Raw genomic sequence first — 22818 nt, 5'->3', positions numbered from 1 at the left:
CCGCCTACACGTATGATTTGCGCCCCCGCAGGGCACCTATTTAGCGCGTGCGCTTCAGCGGCTGTAGCACACTCACGGGTTGTGGTTGCCGGACGCTTTCACCCCTGCAGATGGAAAGCCCCGGCCCACAGAAGTCACTCCCGTTCCTGTCTCTCATCCACCTGCCAGCCCCTGGTTTGCATCTGTCCGCATAGACTCGTCTGTCCTGGACATTTCGTAGAAGTGGGATCCGCCCTCGCGTGGCTCTCCGTGGCGCTCACGGCTGTCCCGCTTCATCTGCCGGGGTGGCGGTCTCAGCAGGTTCATCCGACTCTTCCACGCGGCTGCCTTGACCGTGACAGAGCTGACGGACGGCGACGCTCTCAGCTCTCCTGCGCCGGGCGTGGTGAGTTTTGAGGGCTGTGTCCGCCCGTGAAACCGCCACCGCCGCCGTGGTCAACGTTCCCGCCCGCCGGCAGGTCCCCCCGCACCAGACGCGAGTGCTGCCTGTTCTAGAATTTCACATGCGTGCTGTCGCACCACGTGAACCCTCCGTGGTCTGGCTTCCCGGGTGTGACGCGACGTCCCCGGGTGTCCTGTGTCTGCAGGCCCGCCATCTTCTGGAGGGCGGGTGCGGGTTTGTCTCTTCGGGGACACCGACCCACCCGCCTGTGGTTTCCCCCGGGCTTGTTTCTCGGGTGACTGGGCCGTGCGCGTTTCTTCTTTGGGTTATCTGCACACAGCCTTGCTGCTTTTCATCACCCTCGAATGTGTTTAAAAGATCAGTTTGTAGGGGTGCCTGACGTGTGAACGTGAGCAGCCTCTGTCCCGTTGTGGTGTGGGTCTTTTCCAGCGTTGTTGCCTTTTAATCTTGCCTCTGTTGCATTTTGATTTACAAAATCTTTTTTAAATTTAATACGCTGCCAAATGTGTTTTCTTGTGTGTGTGTGTGTGTGTGTGTGTGTGTGTGTGTGTGTGTGTGTTTAACGTTACTTTTGTATTTCTGAGATGTGTCTTTTGGGTTGCTTTAATGTTTTATTTATTTTTATTTTTTATTTTATTATTATTGTTTTATTTTAAAGAACGAGCGAGTGCAGGGGAGGGGCAGAGAGAGAGAGAGAGAGAGCGAGCATCTCGAGCAGGCACAGCCCAATGTGGGGCTTGATCCCCAGACCGTGGGATCATGACCTGAGCCAAAACCAAGAGTCAGATGCTCAACCATCCGAGCCACCCAGGTGCCCCTAATGTTCTATATTTAATACGTTTTTAAAATCTTGGGGCGCCTGGGTGGCTCAGGCGGTTGAGCGTCCGACTTTGGCTCAGGTCACGATCTCACGGTTCGTGAGTTTGAGCCCCACTTTGGACTCTGTGCAGACAGCTCAGAGCCTGGAGCTCCTTCCGATTCTGTGTCTCCCCTGCTCATGCTCTCTCTCTCTCTATCTCTCTCTCTGTCTCAAAATAAATAAACATTAAAAAAATTCTTTTAAATCCTCAACCCTTTAGTCCTTCTGGATTAGCTTTGTTTAGGTTTTAGATGAGGAACCAGTTGGCTTGGTGTCTTCTAGATCTTCTGGGCTCACCAGTGTGTCAAGCACGGGGTAAGGGAGGACACTGTGGCCTGGTGGGGGGAGGGGTGAGCTCCGGGAGGGGAGGGCCCCTTCCTTGGCGCCTGTGTGAACTCTGGTGAGCATCCGTCCCTCCGTCTCTCCGTCCCTCCGTCCCTCCGTCCCTCCATCCCTCCATCCCTCCATCCCTCCGTGTGCCTGGAGTCCTTGCTGAGGACGGCGGGTCGGGCAGGGCCCCTGCGGGTGGCTGTGAGCTCAGCAGTCACTTCTCCTCGACCCTGGTCTGCGGCTGCGCCCCTGCCCGGCCTGGGTCCTGACGGGGCCGCCTGAAGCCCCTGCTTCCCCAGGGCAGGTGGACTGTCGGCCGGAGTGTCCGCTGGTGGGTTTGTGCGTTCCTCATTTGCACCCTGCGGGTGGCAGGGCCTCTGGTCCTCAACTTGTCCTGTCGCCCGCACCTTCCCCAGGGCTCAGGCTCCCTGCGAGGGATGGCAGGGACGGGCGCTCCTTGTGGCCCCGGCTGCCCCGCTGTCCCACACTCACTCCTGGGCGGCTCTGCGGGATGCGGAGTGCACACAGCGGGGACAGGATCGGCTCTGTCCTGTCACAAGGCTGGCGAGTGGCACGTGGGGGCCTGGGCCTGGTGCTGCCCTGTAAAGAGGGAGCTGGTCACCAGCCTCCCGCCTGGGGTCCCCCCTCCTCCCTTCTTCCGTCCACACGTTGTTCTTCCTTTGTTGTGGCCTGGGCCTGGGCTTGGTAGGGACCGAGCCGTGTCTCCCGTGTGGGACCCCCGGTGTGGGGGCCGGGGGTGGAAGCAGGCTCCTGCTTTTGGGGCCGTGCCGCGAGGACGGTGACGTGGGCCGGTGGGTGCGATGGTGTCTTCGGTGTGAATGATCTGATGTGTTCACTCCAGGATCAGGGCTGTGAGACACTGTGCCCCCTGCGCCGGCACAGATTGGTGGGGGCGGGGACTCGGCCGGAGACGCATCATGGACTGCCCGGCGGGTGGCTCTGTGGCTGGCTGCTACCAGGCCTGCCTGGCAGATGCTGAGGAGAGAGGAAGCTGGTGCCCGCCCCAGGGCCTGTGCTGCCTGGGTGCCCACCCCCTCCCCTCCACCGCCCCCTCCCCTCCACCGCCCCCTCCCCTCCACCCACCCCCTCTCCTCTACCTGCCCACCTCCCCCTCCTCCTGCCCACCCCCCCGCCCACCTGCCCCCTCTCCCGCCCACCTCCCCCTCCACCTTCCCTTCCTCCTCCCCCCCCTTCCACCTGCCTCCTCCTCCTGCCCCCTCCCCCTCCTCCTGCCCACCCCCCTCCACCCGCCACCTCCCCTCCACCCGCCCCCTCCCCCTGCCCACCTTCCTCTTTCCCCAGGTGGGGATGTCTTATGCAGGGGCCTAGAGGCGAGGAGGGACGGGCCTGCTGCTGCCCACACTGCCTTGCTCTGTGGTGATCCTGACCTGTCCCTGCCCCCCACAGGCACAGGGTGGACAGCAGCTGGGAGATCACCCATGTTGTCACAGGGCCCCGGATGCGGAGTGCACTGTGGGTGCCCGGCGGCCCCGAGAGATGTCTTGGAGCACGGAGAATGGGGCCCGGTGTGCCGTGGCCCCAGGCGTGCTGTCCTCTGGCCACGCCACCCAGGTGGGGGGGCCCCCGCTGGGCAGGCCCTGGAGGCGAGGTGTTCCCGGGTCGCGCCTTGTGTTCGCACCCGTGTTTCTGGTGGAAAGGGGACCGGAGCTCCCGTGTCTGGGTGCCTGCCCCGCGGGTCGTGTCCAGCGTGCACTTGTGTGGCGGTGACGGTCTGGTGGGTTTGCGAGCCACAGAGGCCTTTCCAGGCCCCCTGAGGGCAGGGCACGGGGCCCCGGGGGTCCCCCTTTGCCGTCTGGCCTCTTTCTGCCCCCTCTCCCAGTGCCTCTTTCCCGTTTCAAACTGTTTTCATTTGAGAGCATTCTTGAGGGGCCTCGGTTCACGGAGTTCCCACTTCTGAAGTGAGGTGCTGAGAAGCCATGTCCCCGGTGACCGGCCCCACCCAGTCCGCCCCAGGTTTGCCTTCTCTTTCTGCTGCTTCATCTTGCGGGGTTGTGTTGTGCACCCTGTGTGCTGAGTCCTCCCTCCTTCCTTCTTGTCTGTCTGCTTCCCTGCCTCCGCCTCAGGGGTCCCAGTGCCTACGGGGCTCAGCCTGGTGGCCCGTCTCTGGAGCGCCAGCCTGCGGCCAAGAGCCTGTGCTGGGGCAGATCCCTGCGTGGCAGCAGGACCTGTTGGTGGGCTTGCCCCGCAGAGCTCCAGGGCCAAGGCCCTCTGCTGCGTGGTGGTCTTGGGGTCCCTGATGTCCGAGTCCCCACCTGTCACCGACCTGGGCTCCCGCCGCAGCCTGAGGCAGGTCCCGGGGACGGTGGCCGATGGACAGTCCTGGCGGGAGCTCTGAGCCCCACCCTGGCCTCCTCCTGGAGGGCGGTGGTCACTGAATTATATTCGCTCTGCTGTGGCTTCTTGGGCACGTTGGGGGTCAAGTAGGTGTCGGGGGGAGGGTCCGGGTTGTCCCTGTCGTCTCCCTGCCTCCCATTGGTGTGAGGCCGGGCCGGGTCCTGGGCTCCCAGGGCCCTGACCTCTGAAGGGGGTGGGGACGGTCTGGACACCAGCCCGGTCTGACTTGTAGCTGCTTCAAAGGCCGGAGGGGGCTCTTCCCAGGGAGCTGGTCCTGGGCACCGCCCTCCCGTCTCCCCGTCTCTCCTTCCTGTGGCACCAGAACAGACGCATGCACGCACGCGTGTCTTTTGAGAGCCCAGAGTCCCCGCAGACGGGTGAGGGAGGAAAGTGCTAGGAAGCCTGAGTGGCCAAGGGGCCTGGAGGAGAGAACAGGAAGAAAGCGGAAGCAGGGGCGGGCGCTTAGACCCCACAGGCCCTCCCGCAGGGTGGCCTCGCCGAGTGTGCCTTGACAGGAGACAGCAGGGAAGTGGCAGGAGGGCTCACTAGTTAGTGTTCGGAGGCCTCTGCACAGGCTCACTGTCCCCCCAGCACCCCGGAGGCTGGGGAGAGGGCAGGGCGCCCGTCCCGTGTGCGGTCTTTCCTTTGACGATGTTGGGATTGTGCACCCTGCTTAGGAAACTTCCCTGTGCTCGGGTGAGCTGAGAATCCCCATTTCTTGTCTGCTGCACGTGTGTGTGTACATGGGTCTGTCTTGACACTTCCTTATTCCGTTGGTTGACGTCTTCACGCACAGAGTGGCAGTTATGGAGGCGCTCCAGTGTTTGCTGTACTAGCTTTGTGGAGAGAGAATTCACATACCCTGAAGTTCACCCTTTGGAAACGGATAGCCCAGCGGTTTTTGGACTGTTCACAGAGCTGTGCCTCCGTCAGCACTCTCTCTTTCCAGAACCTTCTCGCCAGCCTAAAAGAAAGCGCACAGCCAGGAGCAGTCCGTCCCCATCCCTCTGCCCCAGCCTCCGGCAGCCACCTGTCTGCTTTCTGTTCCCATGGATTTGCTCGTGCTGGACGTGTCTCCTAAGTGGAATCACACCTGTGTTGTTTCCGTGCCGGATCCTTTCTGCCCGTAGAATGTTCTCCAGGTCCGTCCGTGTCGTGGCCTTTGCCCGCCCGTCATTCTCAGGATGTCGGGTCTGGGGATAGTGGTCCTTCCCGTTAGTTTGTTTGCTGTTTTCCTGGATATCGTCTGTTCCTCTTGCCTTTCCACGCGGACTCACCCTCAGCCTCTGAGCTCCCTAAGGAAGCTCGCTGGGGTTTTTATCAGGGTGGGACAGTGGACATCTTCACGAGGCCGGGTCGTCCCATCCGGGAGCAGGGGGTTCTTTCTGCTGGAGCGGTTCTGCCCCTCTGTCCCCTGGAGTGATTTACAGGTTCCTCTTACTCATGCTTCCCGGTTCCTCTCTCGTTCCTGCACGTGTGTTCCCGGGTGTCCTGTCCTTTTCGTCGTCGGTGTGGTGTCTTTGCTGCTCTGTCCTCTCACCGGCGTCCGTGTGTGGAGTTTCCTGCCCTCTGATGGCGAATTTCGCACCCTCCCGCAACACCCGCATCTTTGACTTTCGGCATTCAGGTTGGGTTTTACACACATGCCCTCGTGTCAGTGGCAAAGAGACCGTGCGTTCTGTTTCCTTGTCGCCCCTCGGTGGCCTCTGCCGTCAGGCCGCGTGGGCCGGCGTTGGGCAATGCTGGGCGTGGCGGTGCTTCTGCCCTCTCCTGGGCCTTCTATCTAAGGGGCGTTGACCTCATCATCTCCAGAAAGTTCTCCTCTGTTTCCGTCAAGGGTTTGGTGGCCATCTGTGGACAGCTTGTAAGCTTCCCTCTGGTCCACTGCTGTGGCTGCAGGCTCCTAACGTTGAATATGCTTTGCATTCAGGAGGAAAGAAACACCTGGGGGTTTGGACTTTGTTTTCTTAGTAACCTATGGAGTGTTTTCACATCAACGCAAAACCGGTTCGCCATTTGTTTTTGGACCGCGTTTATCAGGTTTCGGTACCAATGTTACGTGCTTCACCGAAGAGAGTCGGGAAGTTTCCCTCCATCGTCAGCGCCCCGGAATAATTTATGGAGCATTGGAAATGTGGCAGAATTCCCCTGCAAAACCATCTGGCCCTGGTGTTCTGTGGGGGTGGCTTTATGATAACGGTTTCTATTTCTTCTCTCCAGATTCGTCTGTTCAGGCTGTCTCGGGTGGGTCACTTTTGGCGAACCTCACTTTCCGGAGACACAACCCCTTTCATCTGTGTTGCACCACTTTGGCGTGTAGACGTTGGAAAGCACAGCGTTGCGATTCCGTAACCTTTTTTCTGTTTCAGCGATTCTTCTTTCTTTCTAATTTTTCACATGACATATCTCTGCTTCCTCCCTCTTTTCTTGAGCGTGTTAGTGGTTGTCTCCTTTGTCAGTAGTCTAGAAAATAGGGTTTTGATTCACAAGTCAGATCTATTGTTTTTCCATTTCTTACCTCGTTAATATTTGCTTTTATTTATGTTGTTTCTGTAGGTACTCTTGAATTATCTTACTGCTTTTTTTAACTTATTTTTTTAAGGGTAGATGTATTCATTAGAACATCTTGGGCTGCAAATAACAGGAAATCAAACTGACGTGAGCTTACGTGACGTGGAAACAGCCCACGAAGCTCACGGGAAAGCAAAGGCGGGCAGGAGGCAGGTGTTGGGGATACTGCGCTTCTCCGTGCTTCCCTTCGCGTGGCTCCCCTGTGCGTGAGCTGCTGCAGGCCCCCCGGGCCTGTGGTCAGAGGACGGCTGCAAGCCGAGGGGACACGGACGGCAGGCACAGAAGTCGACGTCATTCCTGGCACACCGTCCTCCACCCTCGGAGCGCTGTGCGCGGTGGGCACCTTAGCTGGCAGTGCGTGGGTAAACGCATGGCTTTTTCCAAACCCTTAAACTAAGAATTTTGCTTGTTTTCACCTTTTTTCACAAAATGTCGTGGATTCTCCTCTGGTCACTCTCTTAAATGTATCTTATCGATGTGTTTGTGCGATGTTTTCACTGTTTGGTTCTTTTTTGGAAATTTCCAAAGTTTTGTTTGTATTTTTTCTTTTTTCTCCTAAGAGTTGTCTAATGGATCGTGCTTAAAACGGGAGGGGCTTCTTGGTTTTCGGACACGTTTAAAATACATGATCACGCTGATGCCAGTGCCTTGGTTCCCCAGCCTCAAGCGTCCGTCCGTGGACACGGCACGTTTCTTCACTCACGTACGTGTGCTCTGCTTTCCTTCTTTCTTTCGGTTTTTAATATTTATTTGTGTTTGAGAGAGAGAGACAGAGACAGAGCATGAGCAGGGGACGGGCAGAGAGAGACAGAGGGAGACCCAGAATCCGAAGCAGGCTCCAGGCTCCGAGCTGTCGGCACAGAGCCCGACGCGGGGCTCGAACTCACGAACCGCGAGATCGTGACCTGAGCCGAAGTCGGACGCTCAACCGACTGAGCCACCCAGGCGCCCCTATTTTATTTTTAACTTACAAGTTTTGGGGCACGATAATTGTAGGTTACAGAAGAGTTACCAGATGGATAGACGTCCAGTGTGCACCCCGGTGCCCCTCCCCACCTTGGCTTTGTCCTTCCGTGTGTGCGTGTGTGCACGCACACGTACGTGTTCCCTTCTGGACCGCTGGATGGTGAGCGGCAGACAGGATGCTCCCTGGTCCTCAAACACACCGTCTTACGCAACCGCGGCGCGGCAGTGCCAGTCGGGAAAGTGACACAGGTGCAGCTCTCGTCCCGGGATCTTGTTTGTGTTCATCGGGGCAGAGCTTGTGAATTGTCCTCATAGCACCTTCTTACAAAAGAAATCCAGGACCGCCTGTTAGTTTAAGCGATGACGTGTCTTCAGCCTCCTTTGCTCTGGGACGATCCCTTGGTCTTTGTGTCCCGAGATTGCATTTGTGAAGATGGCAGGTCAGTTATTGAGTAGATGGCTTCTCAGTTTGGTCGTTTCTGCTGTTTCTCGAGGCCCTCGGCGGGCGGGGGGGGGGAGGCGTGGATCGCGGAGGTGCTGTCGCGTGCTCCTCCGTGCGCGGTGACCGTGTTCACTTAGATCATTTGGTTAAGGGGATGTCTGCCAGCTGCCTCTGAAAAGTTATAATTTTTCCATTTTTAATTAGCAGGTATCTTGGGGAAGATCTTGGAGCCTGTGTGACTGGCCTCTCATTTAGCAGACCTGTCCCGGCAGCTGTAGCACCCTGGACACGCTTGTCTGAATCAGGGTCGTGACGGCCGCCCCTCCCCCACTCCCTCTGCATTATCGGCTTTCTGCTCGAAGGAGGAGCTTTTCCTTTTTTCCCTCATTTATTTATTTGTGACCGTGTGGACCCGTGGGTTTTTATTTTGTGCAATGATTGTAATCCTTCATTACTGTTACTTATTTTGGGGCTCAGACTGTCCCGGATGTGGCGGTGGAAGCCTTCCCACCGGCTCCCGCGTCCTTTGGTGACGTCCCCACCTACCTTGGAGCACTTCCCGCTCTGTCGAGCGAGCGGGAACACCCTGTTCCCGGTGTATCTGTTCCCTGCTCTGCCCCAGCCCTGGGATCAGCCGTGTCTCCAGGGAGTCTGAGTTCTTCTTGGGGAAGAATGGTGTTTTAGCATCAAGATCAGCGTGCTGGGTGTGCTTCCTGCTGTGGGGAGACAAAGCGAGGAAGCGAGGAAGTAACCAGCGTCTCTCTCTCTCTCTCTCTCTCTCTCTCTCTCACACACACACACACACACACACACACACACACACACAGGACCATGCCTGTGGTGACATCGACCTGCACAGGCCTGTGCATGTTGAAACCTGAATCCAAACGGGAGACTCCAAGCTCCGGTCGAGTGGTGCTCCCTGGGGAGGGGAAGCGTGCTGGGCAGAGGTGAAACAGGCTGAGGGGAGGTGTCCTCCTGCTGCTGCCGGGGGAGGGTGCCGAGGGCCGGCGGCCGGCTCCCAGGTCCTGCCTGTCTCTGTGGTTTGGAGTAAGTCACTTTCTCTTTGTGCGTTCAGTGTTGTCATCTTAAAAATTGGGGTTTGGGTTGGATCAGGGAGTACTCGGCACAGGTGACCCCACCCCTGCCACGGATGCACGGTAGACGTCCGTCCTCACGCAAGGCTGCCTGTGACTCCAGACGCGCCCCGGACGTTGCCTGCGTGACACTCCTGTCTTGGTGCTGGGTGTGCCCGGATCGGCGAGTGTGCTGGGTAGCCGGGTCTTGTGACGTCGTGGCCTTCGCCCAGGGTCTCCAGGCCGGCTTGGCTTCCGCAGCACCCGTGAGGGCACGTTGGTGAGACAGGCATTTTGGGGGGCCCACGGGCAGCAGTCCGTCAAGGGAAGCGCGGGCGCAGAGGGTAGCGGCCCAGCCTGACGCTGCTCCCCTGGGCTGACTCGTGGTGTCCGCCTGCCGCGATCGGCAAGCCGGGGCTGCCCGGCTTCTGCCTGGAGCAGCGTGGGCGGGACTGGGCATCACAGCCTCCAGCCTTGCCCTCCCCGGGGGCCGCGCTGCGGTCTCTGAGCAACGCAGCTCTGGGGCTCCTGCCTCCCCGGAGCGGCGTGGCCGGGGTTGGCGGCTGGGCCCAGGGCGGAGCCGTGCGCGGGGCAGCGCTGGCTTCGGGTCCCCTCCCAGCGGGCCTCCTCGGTCGTGCCAGGCGTGCGGCCAGGTGAGCTGCCTGGTTCGCAGCGGGACGGTCCGGGCGGTGGGGGGAGGCCCCGGCCAGCTTTCCTTCTGCACCGCCTGGTACCACGCTCTTCTTCTACCCGGCCCTGCCTCCTCCAGGAAGCCTCCCCGCCTCCCTGCTGACCCCTCACACGGCAGGCACTGAAGGGAGCCGGTGCCCGTTTGCCGCTCTCTGTGTTGGACACGTTTCGGGTCATGGCTTGGGTCCTGTCCCTCAGCCCGGCACTGTGCCCAGAGAAGGGCTCGCCATGTGTCCAGGGAGGGGCAGGGGGGTCCCGGTGCCACTGCGGCCCGACACCCACTTGGGTCTCAGAGGGGCGGGCGGGTGCAGTGTTGCCTGGAAAGGCAGATTAACCAGGGCTGTGGTTGTGCAGGGGTGGGGAAGAAGGGCAAGAGAGGGGCAGCAGGGTAGAGACGGGCGAGGACTCAGGTGAAGGACAGCGCCCCAGGCCAGAGCCCAGGCCTGAGGGCCAGGTCCCCAGGGCCGTCAGCAGGGCGAAGTCTGGGTGGGACCGAGGCAGGGTCCCCATGATGGTGCATCGGTCTCCTGCCTCCTTTCTTGTCTGTGCCCAGCTGGAGCTTGAGGCCCACGGGCAGGGGGGACTGTGTGATGCTGAGTTTGCTGTGTCCCCATCACAGCGCAGGTCAGCGGTCCAGGGAATGAGACCCAAAGATGAACTCACTCCTTGCTTAGTTCACTGAGGGCTGGACAGCTGCCCATTTTACACTTGAGAAAACAGACGCCTGCTCTCCATCCTTGGGGTCCCCTCCAGCTTGAGGGCTACCCCAGTCTAGAAAATGCTGTCCTTTCTCTGCTGCCAGCAAGGTCAGCCGGGGTCTCGGGACTCCCCTGCCTCTGACAGCCCCAGGCCGATGGAAGGAAGCTGCAGGCAGAGGTCATGTCCTGCTCGGGAGCCCGTCCGGGGCAGAGCCGGCCCTGTCCTGGCCCTGGCACCGGCCCTGGAGGCCAGGCCGTTGGACTCCAGCCTGGAGCTGTGTCCGCTGCTCTCTCCCGACCAGGGTCCGGGGGCGTCCTGCTGTCCATCTGTTCTCTCCTCTGGGGCCTAGGGGCTTTGTCCTGGGGGCGGGGCTGTGTTGCTGGGGCGTTCCCTGGCACCCCCCGCTTCCTTTGCTGCCCCAAAAGCAGGATCTGGGCACTACAAGGACAGATGGCTCCCTCAGGCTGCTGGCAACGAGCCTGGCGCCAGCCCTGGGGGCGCAGGGTCCGAGGAGCCGGCGGCTCGAGGAAGCCGCTCGATGGGAGGCCTGCTCGGGAGCAGGCAGTGTTCCCGTGGCCTCCGGCAGCTCCGAGGCGGTCCAGGGCCCTTCCTGGGTACTGCGGCCCAACAGCATCCCCCCCCCACCCCGCCCCCCCGGCCCTCCCGTGGGCCTTGCTGCCGCTTCCGCCCGCCTGGGCCTCCGGTGGCCGCCCCGGCCTTTGTCCAGCTGCCCCCCCTCCCTGTCTGACTCCACCGCTGCCTGCCGCCTGCCCTCGCCCGTTGAGGGTCGGGGCGCGAACTGGCTGCGGGCGGCTGAGTGGGAGCGGTGTGGAGGAAGCTGATGGCGCAGCCCGGGCACAGGGCGCCTGGGGGACCTGAGTGTGTGCCCACGGCCCCTCGCTGTCTCCCAGCGATGTGGGGGGGGGGGGCCCTGCTGGGTTCTGGGTCCCCCAGGGGCTGGAGCAGTGGGCCCAGGACAGGTACTGGTGTTTGGTGTTTCTGGTCCTCAGGCTGGGGCGCCTCTTTGTGGCCCTGGCAGTGGGGCAGCCTCACCCCCCCGTCTGCCGAGCAGACACTGGTGGCACATGTTGCGGGCGGTACCCGGCGAGAGGAGGTTGCGGGCCAGACGAGGCGGCAGGCTGGGGGTCTTTTCCCTTCCCTGCCTCTGCAGGTGGGCTGCTCATTGCCCTTTGCTTGCCCGGATGCAGCCGAGGGTGGCCCCCGTGGCCTCCGTTTGCCCCTCAGTGGTGCTGTGGGCTCAGCCCCTCTGTCCCTTTCTGCTGCCCTCCCTGTGCTGGGCACATTGTGGGCTTGGGCTGGGAGTCCCTAGTGTTGCCCCCCCCCCACCAGTCTCTGTCACCTCCTCTGGCAGGCCCCGGGCTCCCCTGTGTGCGGGCCGCCCCTCCCTTCCGACCCAGTCGGCCAGTCCTTCCTGCGCCCGTTTGGACCCCGCTTGAGCTGCTTCCTCTGGGGAGCTGCCAAGCCCGCCCAGTCCGGGGCTCTAGCCACGGCCCCCGGTCCCCACAGCTTCCTGTCCCAGGGGACATTCCCGCCGACTCCCGACAGATGCTCACGACCCCAAGGCTGTGCCGGGGCCCACCCTGTTCACACCGGACACGGTGCCCAGTGCCCTGTGCCTGCCTGGGGTCCTCGTAGCCCCCCAGGACAACATGGTGACTCTGGGGCCACCCTCCAGGCATCTGAAGAGAGTGTGGGTCTCTGCCTGGGTCGTCTGCTCAAGGCAGACTCCCCCGCAGCCCGCCGCTCTGTTTCCAGACTCCTCTTTCTGCGTGATGATCTCAGTGGAATCTTAAAAATGAAGCTTTAATGTTTCAGGATTATACACATACAGAGTGTGGAGAAAAAATGAGCCCTACAGTGGTTATTTGAGAAAAACAGGGGTTCCAGTTTCCTCTTCCCAGCGTGTGCTACTTTTGATCTTCTAGATCTTTGGGTAACTTTTCTCTGAATAACATGCTCCTTCACTACTTCTCCGTCGTTTCCAGCAGTTAGACACTATCCACTGTCTTGCAAGATGACGACTGAAGTGTCCTTTCACACGTGTGCTTGAACTCACACGCATGCACACTGAGCACACACATGCACTCACACACCTGTGCACACACATGCACACGAGCACACACACCCGTGCAACACGCTCGAGCACATGCATGCATACAGCACATGCATGCACGCACACACTTGTGCACACACACTCGAGCACACGCACACACATGTGCAGACACGCCCAAGCACACACATGCACACACACGCGCATATGCTTGAGTGCACGCACACATGCACACGCTCGAGCACATACACCTGTGCACACACGCTCGAGCACACCCACACACTCGTACCTGCGCGTGCACACACACTCGCACACACACTTGCCCTCCTCCAGCACGGCTCTGTGCTGCATCCTATTGGCAGGTGGATGAGGCCGTTCCTAACTGCAGCCGCTGAGGGCTGAGCCTCGTCATTACCTGGGATCGTCCTCGTTTCCCCTTCACCGTGTTTCCCTGGGGCTCGGTTAGGTCCAGACGCCGCGGCCGTGATTGCACCCTCCCGAGGATGTGTGTCTGGAACCTTCTGCCACTCTGTCAGCCAGTCGCCCCCCCTGGCCCTGGCACAGCTTGGGCCCCGGGCCTCTTGGCTCGTGCCGCAGGCGGTCGTGCCTGTTTTCCTGGGTTCTCCGTCCTAGGGGGAGTGTGGACTCTTGTCCTCTCCCAAGAAGGGCAGGGAAGGGCCTGCACCGTGTCAGAAAGTGTCTTCTGTGCCCTCACGGGGCCGCCGTGGTTTTAGGTTCTGTCCTCATGGCTCATGAGGGCCGTCGCCTTGAGTTTCTGCGTTGCTCATCCCCTTCCCTTGGTTTCCTCTGTCCCCACGATTCCCGTCCCTCGGAGGCAGGAGGCCCATTCTGGCCTCCGGGCCCGTTCTGTCTCTGTTCTGCTTCCTGCGGCAGACGTCTCCCACCTTTGCACCAAGCGCTGCACTTGGGCACCGTGGTGTCCCCAGCACCTTGGTGTGCCCCGGGCGCCCCGGACAGCGTCCTGTGGGGCTTTGGGGGCAGTGCCTCCTGTCTCCAGGGATGGTGGCGAGGGGCTGGGTGACCTGGATTTGCCCCCAAGGAGGCCACCCGGGGAGGTCGTGGGTACTGGGGTCGCCCCGTGAGGTCCGAAACCCTTCTCTGCCGGCCGTGTGGCCTTGGGCGCTTACCCCTCTGTGCCTCAGTGTCCCCGTCTGCGGCGTGAGCAGTGGTGGGGTGTCCTCGCAGCTGCTCGTGAGGACGGCGTGCAAGCCCGTGGAGGCGCGCAGGGAAGCGTGAGTGTGCCCGCTGCTCTGGGCGCCAGCCCCGGCCGTTTCCCCGCCACGTTACACGGCTCTTCCCGGTGCCGCTCGCTCCGGGTTGTGTCCCCGTGTGTCCTGGGCTCCGTCTTCCACGTCCGACGTGCTCCCGTCAGGCGCTGGCAAGCGTGCGGGTGCCCGGCTTGCCGCGCCGAGACCTCCCCTCCAGGCCGGCGGTCACCCCTGCGTCCTCTCTTGCTGCTGGCTCCTCCCGCTCTCCCTGCGCGGCCCGTCTCCCCTCGTGGGGCATCCGGGAAGCCAAGTCCAGCGGTGACCTCGGCAGGCATCCGGGATGTGAGGCCCGCGCTCCTTGGAGCAGGTGCGGGGCCCCCGGGGCCCCCCCGACAGCTGCCCTGTTGGGGCCAGATTTCGTCATCCGCTCCAACCACCGTCACGTCGCAGCCGGAAGCAGCTGTGAGAACCAGCGCGTCCGTCGAGCCCGCCTGCGGATTTACCGGGAGCCGGGCGGCCCGTCTTCTTGCTGAGCTGTTCTGTCCGGGCACATGCAGTTGTGTGTCCTAAAGTTGTGTCGCTTATTTAACAGCTGATGGATTTACTGTTATTCTAAGATGAGTTACTGAATATAGTTTTACAACCTTGTTTTAATTTGTAACCCAGTAAGCACCGGTGGACGTCCCGCCCGTAAACCAGAGCTCTTTGGGGTGCTCCGGAGTTCCTGGCCATGGAGGGGCCCTGGCTGGCAGACGGCTCGGGCAGCCCGCTCCGTGGGCCCCCACCGGCCCTGGGAGCTCGCAGGTCACAGTCCTGCCCTCTCGCGCTCTCGCGTGGGCTTTTGTCTAGGGCAGTGGAGTAGTGGCTGCTATGTGCTGGGAGCCCAGCCCGGCCTGCTGGGAGCGTGACGTGGCCGATCAGCCGCTCGCCGGACGGGTCTCTGTGCACACGGCACGTGTGCGGCCACCCGGGAAGCTGATGACCCTGGAGGGTCCCGGGGGGCAGTTCATGTCTGGAGATGTCCCTTCCGCCGCCCTGGAGCTGTGGTTCACCGGAGAAGCAGGTGGGGCGGGCAGGAGGCCCTGTGCCCGCGGCCGGGACGGCCGGTGTCGTGTTCAGGTGGCGATACAGGCGGTCGTGTTCCGAGAGTGCCGGGACCGTGGGTGTCACTTCCTGCTCTCTGTGCGCCTGGGAGGCAGGGCCTCGCGTCCCCCTGATCTTACAGATGGGGTCGCTGAGCCCACAGAGGGTCAGTGTCCCGTCCGAGCTGCATCAGTACCACGTGCTGAGGTGGGTCCGGCCCAGGCAGCCTGTCCCCAGCCCTCCCGCCGACTTGCGAGGCTCAGAAGAACTGAGCTGGAGCCAGAGGCTTGGCGGGTTCACAAGCCCCATGGGTTCTCAGCTCGGCAGGGGTGGGCTTGCTCAGGGGAGAGGTGATTCCCGGTGTCTGTCCTCACGTGAGGACAGTGGGACAGGTGGGCACCTGAAGGGGCTCAGTTGGGCTGAGATGCAGGGGTGGGGATGACGTGAAGCCAGGTCGGTGGGCTGGGCGGGCAGGGGCCCGAGTGACCCTGGGTCTGGAGCACTAACTCCTCTCCCTTCCTGCTTTTTGTCTCCTCCAGCTCTGTGGGAAGGCAGTGGCCCTGCTCTCCGTAAAAAGATGTCCTATGGATCCATCGCTGGCAGTGGTGGCCTGGGGAGCCACAGCCCTTTCGGGGGACCCTCCAGACAAGGCTATCAGCCCCTAGGTAATGACAGTGGCTCGTGGCGTTGGAAGGGTGGCAGGGGTGGCAGTGGGCAGGTCTCTGCTGTGTCGCGGTGGTGGCAGGGGTAGGTGGGCTGTGGGAGCAGTGCTGCCTGTGGCCAGGGGCTGGGGCGGGGTGGTTGGTGCTGGACTGGGTCAGCACCAGGAGAGGCTTCACTGGGAGAGGCGGCCCGCCGTGGGGACGGACCTGGTGTCTGAGGCCATTCTGGCCTCAGGCTGGCACTCAGCAGGTGCCCCGAGCTGGTCTGGGGGTGCCTGGGGTACCTGGCCAACAGCTGAGTGGATGGATGGCCTAGACTGGTCTTCCTAATGACAGTGTGGTGCAGGGGTGTAATTTTCGCAACACACAGGGGAGGAAACTGAGGCCAGGCGGGCTCGGGGCTCCATGCAGCTGGTGCAGGGCAGAGCGGGGACCCCCTTCTAGGACTCCCAAGTCCCCCTTGCCCTGTCCCAGCACCGCCTCACTCTGAACAGCGTGGTTCTGGCTTCTTTGTCTTCTTCCGAGTTTTGCCTACCTGTGTGTGTCTGTGTGTGTGTCTGTGTGTGTGTGTGTGTCCGTCCGTCCCCACAGGGCCCCCTGCTGCCTTCACACGTCTCGGAACTTTGTTCCGTACGATTTATTATTCTGCGTTTGCTGGCTTTGCTCCTGAATATCCCTGATGTCGAATGTCGCTGTCCCCTTGCGTCTTCCTGCTCTGTGGCTGCGTGGCACCTGCATGGGTCCACGTGCGAGGGCTAGCGTGGGCGTCTGTTTGGGGCGCCGTCGCCCGGCAGGTGCAGGGGACCCGTTGGCTCTGTCTGGGCTGCCGCGCACCCGAGGCGCGTGCTGGTCCCGCTCCGGTGCCCCTGGTGCCCCGTCCTGGTCAGCTGTGCTGGCGCCACCCCGGTGCCCTTGGCGCCCCATCCCCGTCATGCCGCGTGGCAGCCGGTGGCGGGCGGTGACCGTTCGCGGTCTGTGGGTGGGGAACGGTCTCTTCTGTCTTCGCTTTCCATTTCTCTGGTGACCGATGGGACGGGTCCATTTCTTCTCCAGCTGAGAACTCTTCCCGTTAATTCTCCTCTCAAGTTTGCCGTGTTCCTGCTGATTTGTAAGGGTCCCTTCTGCATCCTGGACGGACCCGTCGTCAGCTGGCCCTCCGCATCTTTGCCCGGTGGGGGCCTGCTTCCCTCTGTGGTGCCTGCTGGGTGGGTGCGGGCTGTTGGAGCGCCTGAGCGTGCCTGTGGTTTCTGTCACCTTTGCACTTTGGTTCAGTGTGACAAATCCTGGCACGAGCTGGTACCGGCTTGTTTCCTTTCCTACGACGAGATTTGGTTTTCCGGGGTCAGTCTTTCACTCACCTGGACTTCTGTTTACGGCGAGAGGTGTGTGCGGGGGTGGGGCCGTGACGCTGTTTCTCTAGTCCTGGGGCTAGTCTCCGAAGATGCCGTCCCATCCTGCAGGCCCGCAGAGCCAGAGTTCTGGGACAGCTTCCGCGTGGGCCCTCTTGGTCAGTTTTTCTCTTCCTGCCCCAAATCCCGCCTTAGTTTTCAGAGTTACGGGTTTTGGTATTTTTTACGTAAGTTGCCCTACTTGTTTTTCTCAGACATGGCTTGGGTGTTTCTGGCCCTTCGTTCTTGAACATGAACTTCAGACTCCCGCCCCTCGGGCCTGGAGCATTGGCGGGAGCTGCCGTGCACCTGCTGCACTCACCTGGTACAGGTGAGTCCTGGCCCCGTCATCGCCGTGGGCTTCCGGTCCGTGAACGCGCCTTTCTCTTCCTCAGATCTTCTTCCGTATCGTTCAGTAAAGTCTTACAACTTTTACCGTAAAAATCTTACCTACCTTTCGTTAGCTTTGCTCTCATGAAGAAAACGTGTTTGTCGATGCTGTCGTAAGCGGCACCGTTCTGAATATTACGTGTTTTAAATCTTTGTTGCTGGTTCACATACATAGTAACTGGTTTTTTAAAAAAGCAGTCTTGACGTTTTATTTACTTTTTAAACTTTCAAGATGTGGACGGTTTCAAACAGAAAAGTGGACATTGCAGCGCCCGGGTGACTCACTTGGTTAAGCGTCTGACTCTTGATTCCGGATCAGGTCATGATCTCAGGGTCATGGGATCAAGCCCCGTGTCGGGCTCCGTGCTGACAGCACAGCACCTGCTTGGGATTCCCTCTCCCTCTCCCTCTCCCTCTCCCTCTCCCTCTCCCTCTCCCTCTCCCTCCGTCTGCCACCCGCCTCCCTGCTCGTGTGTGTACTCATGCCCCCTCTCTCTCAAAAAAAGAAAAACAAGGAGTAGACACCATAACGTAGCGAGCCCTGGGGCTGCCCGCTCCACCTCGTCAGGTGTCTACTCGTGGCCCGTCCAGCTCCTTGTGCCCTTGGCCTGCCCCTGCGTCATTCTGTGGAGAGTCCCAGACATAGCACGCACCCTCTGTTGACGTGTCCACGTGCCTCTGAGCGCCCCCAGAGGGCCTGGCCGGATGTGCCCCGCTGTCAATCACAGCTCGGTGGCCTCGCGCTGGGAAGCGGGACCCTGGGAAGACCCGTGTGCTGTCAGGCCTCCTACGTCTCTCGGAAGCTCGAGCTTCTCCATCATTTTGGCCCTTTTTTCCTCGAAGTTTATTTCTTGAAGAAACCCCGTTTTTCCTGCAGAACGTAATTGATTTTTGCCCCCCAACTTTATATCCTGCCGTTTTGCCAAACTCCTATTGACCGTACTCATTCTGTCTGGATGGTGTCATTCGTAAATAGTGACTTTTTTTCTCTTCTTCCCCAGTGCGTTCGCCCTTCTTCTGCCTTCCTGAGCCGCTCAGAGCCTCTGTGATGCTGAGCGACAGGGTGTTTGTCTCCTGTGTGAGTCTCTGGAGGGACAGGACTCCGTGTTCCTTAAGTGTTTCTGGATTTTGCTGTAAAAGCATCCGGGCGTAGTGTTCCCTTTGGGGAATGCTTTTTAGATTAGCACTTCATGTCTCCAGTTGTAAAAACTACCCAGGCTCTCTATTTCCTCTTGGGTCATTTTGGTTAAATCAAAGTGAGACCTCCGTCTGCTTCATGTAAACGTTCGAATTTATGGAAGTGAAATGTAGACAGTAGCCGCTGGTTGCTGACGAGGCAGCCCTGTGGCGTCGCTGAGGGCCTGGCCGGGGGCCGCCTGCCCTACGCTGCCCCTGCCCCACCGCCTGGACGTGCGTGACCTCCCACGGACCGCGGCAAATCCCAGAGGCTGGGAGCGCCCACTCTTGCGGTGGCTGCTGTGTTACTAACAGCCACGGTGTCTGGATCGCACTCTTTTTTTTATTCCTGATAGAGTTTATTTGTACCTTCCTTATTTTCTTCTTTTACGATCGTGTTGACTGAGGCTTGGCAGTTTTGTAAGTCTCTCTGACGATCTGACTCCTGACTTTCCTGACACCTTCCGGTGCATGCGTCTGTACGTGATTGATCTCTGCTCACATTTTTATTGTTTTCTCCCTTTTTTCTTGAAGCTGGAGCTGTTTGATTTTTCTGACTCCTGAGGAGGATGTTTACCTCATTCGTGTTCAGTTTTTATTCTTTTGTAATAAAACCACTTTAGATTATAAATGTCCAAATAATCACTGCTTTCGTTGAGCGTCAGACATTTAAAAGTATATAGTATTCTTAAGTTAGACTTCGGGTGTATTTTCTCATTTCCGTTATGATTTCTTCTTTGACTCGGGATTTATTTCAAACTGTGGTTCATCGTTTCCAAATATATGTGGTTTTCTTCTGGCTATCTTTAAAAAATGATTCTACTTAATTGCATTTTTGCCAGAAGAGGATCTATATTGTCCTGATTTGTTGACAGTTGTCGGGACCCGGCTGCTTATACTGTGTCCTCTGCGGGGCGCCCTGAAAAGGGTCCGGGCAGGGGCCTGGGCGGTGGGGCCCGGCGGAGACCCCCGTGTGCGGGAGCGGCTGCCGTCACCCGGGACCCGCTGTGCACCGAGCCCTGGGGTGCATGCGACCCTGGAGGGAGTCATGCAGAGCTTAGGGTGACCTCTTCGTGGAGGAGTCACAGCAGGAAGTTGACTGGCCGACTGCTAACACGTGACGAACTCACACAAATCGAAGGGAAACCCGACAGTCCTCACGCAAGCGGGCCAACTCGCGAGCTCACTGCGGACGGGAGGCCCGGGCCTCACCGTGCCCAGAGAGACAGACTTGGAGGTGACCGCGTGCCGGCTCGCTCCGGAGGGGAGGGCACGGGCGGTTCCCGGACCCCGCAACCTGCCCTCTCCTGGCCCGGTGCCACCGCCTCCTGGACGGCTGGGAAGTCACCGACCTGTGGGCAGGGGTGCCGGGTGCGGCGGTGGCCGACAGAGGATTCGCTGAGCGAGCCGGCGGGGCGAGGCGCAGCCTGGGTCGGGCTGCGATGGCGGTGTTAGCGTCAGTTGAAGGTGGCTGGGCGGCCTCTGCACACGTCCAGACGTGGTGACGGGTGTGCTGACTGGAGGACGCGGAGCCGTGCCCGGAGTGTTCTACTTGTGCGCGACCCCTGCCCCCGCGGTAACAGTGTTCGTCTCCAGATGCCGTCATCACAGATGATCTGTATCGTTTTCTTGTAACTGTCTGCATTCGAACTTCTCGCAACCGTGTGTGTTCTAATAGTCAGAAACAATAGTTGTCTCCGGACCCCCTCAAAGTTCAAGGGTCATGTGATTCCGGAGGGCAGGCCACGCGGGCCCCTCCACAGGCGTCTGGGGACCGTGTGGACTGAGCAGGAGGAGGTGGGCAGGGTCCGGGCTTGCCGTGGCCAGATGCCAGCCTGGCGAGGTCATCGGGTGGCGATGTGGGCGCCAGCTGGGCCTCCAGTCTCCCTGCCCCCACGGGGGGAGCTCTGGGGGGCCCGAAGCAGAGGGTGACCCCAGTTGCCAGGTACCTGGACGCTGTTACCCGGGGAACGCGCGCCTGCAGGGGCGCCTGGCAGGTGTCTGGGGAGAGGACCCGCCCCGCAGGCTCCCCACGAAGCCCTTCAGGAAGAGGGGCTGCGGGAGACGGGCCCTGGCCTGGAGGCTCGTGCTCAGACCCGCAGATGCCTCCGTGTCGGCCCTCGGCCCCCGCCTCTCTCTCACGTGCCGTGACCATCCGGGGCCGCGCCTGCCTCCCCACACACGGAGGAGAGTTCTCTCGGTCTGACTCGGAGACCTGCTTGTTGCAGTTCTCCGTGGCCGGGGAACCTCCACCCTCGAGTAAGCCGGCTGCCGTCCTGCCGTCCCGCGTCCTTCCCCTGATGGCACAGGCACGGGGGCCACCTTCCCGGAAGGGTGGAGGCTCCTCCCGAGGGGTGCCCTCCTCCCCGAGTCTGGCCGGGGGCCCCGGGGGCTGCCTGTGTGCTTTGGGTTCTTGCTACCTGGAGACCTCTCCCACCCCGGGTGGGGTCCTAGGGGGATTGCTTGGTGCAGCCCTTCTGTTCCTGTCACACTGGGCCGCCGTGTCCCTCCCCCCCCCACCCCCCGCAGAGCGGTGTCCTTTGCTATCTCCTCTGTGGAGATGCAAGTCTCAGGCCTTTTCCGGGAAGGAGTTGCCCCTTCAGGAGCTCTGAGCTGGGAATGGCCTGGGACAGGCCGTGTCCCTGGGTTTCAGAGCAGCTGTCAGTGTGGTCAGGTCAGCCGACACCTTCTAGAGCTCGCTCCCTGAAAACTGCCTTTGCAGAGAGAGCTCCAGAGAGAACAGGGTCACACAGACAGCCCCGGGCTCTGGTTTGTGTGGCCCCAGGCTGCACGCACCCCCTCATCGACTCAAGGTGCCATGGATTGAAGGGCACATCTCTCAGAGACGTAAAGGTGTTTTTATAAGGCGTGTCTTTGGTTGACACGTTACGGGAAAATGTGTCCAGGAAGTGTTTTTGAATACGTGAAAATTACCAAGTGTCTCCCCTGGGGGACCAACCCCATGATGGGAGCCTGTTGGGGGCCAGGGAGCAGGAGGAGGCCGCCCAGGTGCCCGGAGCCACTGCCCCTCAGCTGTGCAGCCGAGAGGCAGGAGGGCGGGTTTTACATTTATCTTCACTGCCCAGAAGCCACGGAACAACGTTCTTACAACAGAATGCTCCCGTGCCTGGTTGCTGTGGTGATTTTGAACTGCCATAAACATCCCTAAGGCCTTGCTCCCCGTTTACGTACATCATTTGTTGCAGACAGGTGACAGGTAACACCCGCTGAAGGCCTGGCCTGGTCTGTGGGCCGTGCCTGAAGGCCCTGCTCTAGGCAATTTCGTCCTTGTTTGGGGTCACCTTTTGGAGTAATTGTGGTTCAAAGAAAGATCTGGAGCATTTAAAGTATTGAACTCGGAGCTGGCCTCCGGCAGAGGGTTTGGCAGTCTGGGAGGGCTCCTTGGAGGAGGTGGGACTGAATGGAGCTTCTTGGCGTGGATGCTTGGAGGGCTCAGGGCACCTGCTGTCCTGTGTGGGGGCCTTGCTCTGCCAGCAGCACCCGAGCTGCTCTGTGGACGGGCTGGGTGTAACTGTGACTGTCCCTTGCTGTCTGTAGAGTGCGCTAAATGTTGGACCGAGTATGGAATACGCCATTTCCCCTGCCCGTCGCCAGAGAGCAGCCCGCAGGACCCCTGTGTGGGCAAGGACGGGGAAGGTGATCTGGGGTCGGCGGGCACGCCCAGAGGCCCGAGGGCCAGGAAGCGAGGTACTTCCGCTCGGGTGCTGGGTCCGGGAGGGTTCCGGGGAAGGCCGCCCAGAGACGCCCAGCGCCGAGGAGGGAGGGTCAGCAGGCGGGAGCTGGGCGAGGCCGCCCGAGGCTGGCCGGGATTCTGGTTGGTCTGTACCTCACCCCCGCTAGCCTTTCCCTTCTCCAGGGACGGCAGATGGTGTAGCCGGGCTGGACTGGTGACAGAGGGGTGCGGCATGAGGACTTGTGCTGGTTGGGGCCCCGTGGGCTCCAGGGATGAGGCTCAGACCTATGGGACTGGTTCTCTCGGCCCCTTCACTCTGGAGCTGGGATTCTCCCCGCAGGGGGCGCTGGTGAGGGAGAGTCGGGGTCCCTGGAGTGCGCTATAGTGAGGGCAGGGGCTGTGGGCCTCTGTAGAGGTCGCCTTCTGATTGACGGGGACCTGGAGGGAGACAGGTGGGGCGGGGGGGCTGCTCTCTGCGTGCTCCGTGGGGCTCAGACATCCCTCTCCCCTCGGGGGCTTTCTCCTCACGTCTGGGAAACCTGTGGTCTGATGGGGGAGCTGCCTCCTCTGCCCTTACAGATGGCCCCTGCACCCCCGGCAGGCATGTGCTGGCTGGGGACAAAGCTCCCAGCTGGGCAGAGGCCCCAGGACCTGCTGCTTGCACGGCCAGCCCCGGACCCCCGTGTGTTGAGGACCGCAGGCTGCCGGGGCTC

The 22818-nt window shown here is 60.8% G+C and overlaps 1 protein-coding gene across 12 annotated transcripts in view; it reads left to right on the top strand.

Annotated features, from left to right (window-relative positions):
- Positions 1–22818, top strand: part of TSNARE1 (t-SNARE domain containing 1) — a 151603-nt gene that overhangs the window by 21143 nt on the left and 107642 nt on the right. For 9 of the 12 annotated variants that reach the window (XM_060611428.3, XM_060611426.3, XM_060611420.3 and 6 more), the window contains 2 exons: positions 15335–15460; positions 21970–22119. In XM_060611428.3, coding sequence (XP_060467411.2) covers positions 15335–15460; positions 21970–22119 — 276 coding nt within the window. Of the gene's footprint in view, positions 1–15334; positions 15461–17060; positions 17177–21969; positions 22120–22818 lie in introns of those variants that run through there. The other 3 variants (XM_060611424.3, XM_060611430.2, XM_060611423.3) reach the window with 2 other exon arrangements.

The sequence above is a fragment of the Panthera onca genome, chromosome F2 (genome assembly GCF_046562875.1).
Source record: "Panthera onca isolate mPanOnc1 chromosome F2, mPanOnc1 haplotype 2, whole genome shotgun sequence".
In the NCBI taxonomy this organism is placed as follows: Eukaryota; Metazoa; Chordata; class Mammalia; order Carnivora; family Felidae; genus Panthera; species Panthera onca.
This window is presented reverse-complemented; position numbering and strand designations above follow the sequence as displayed.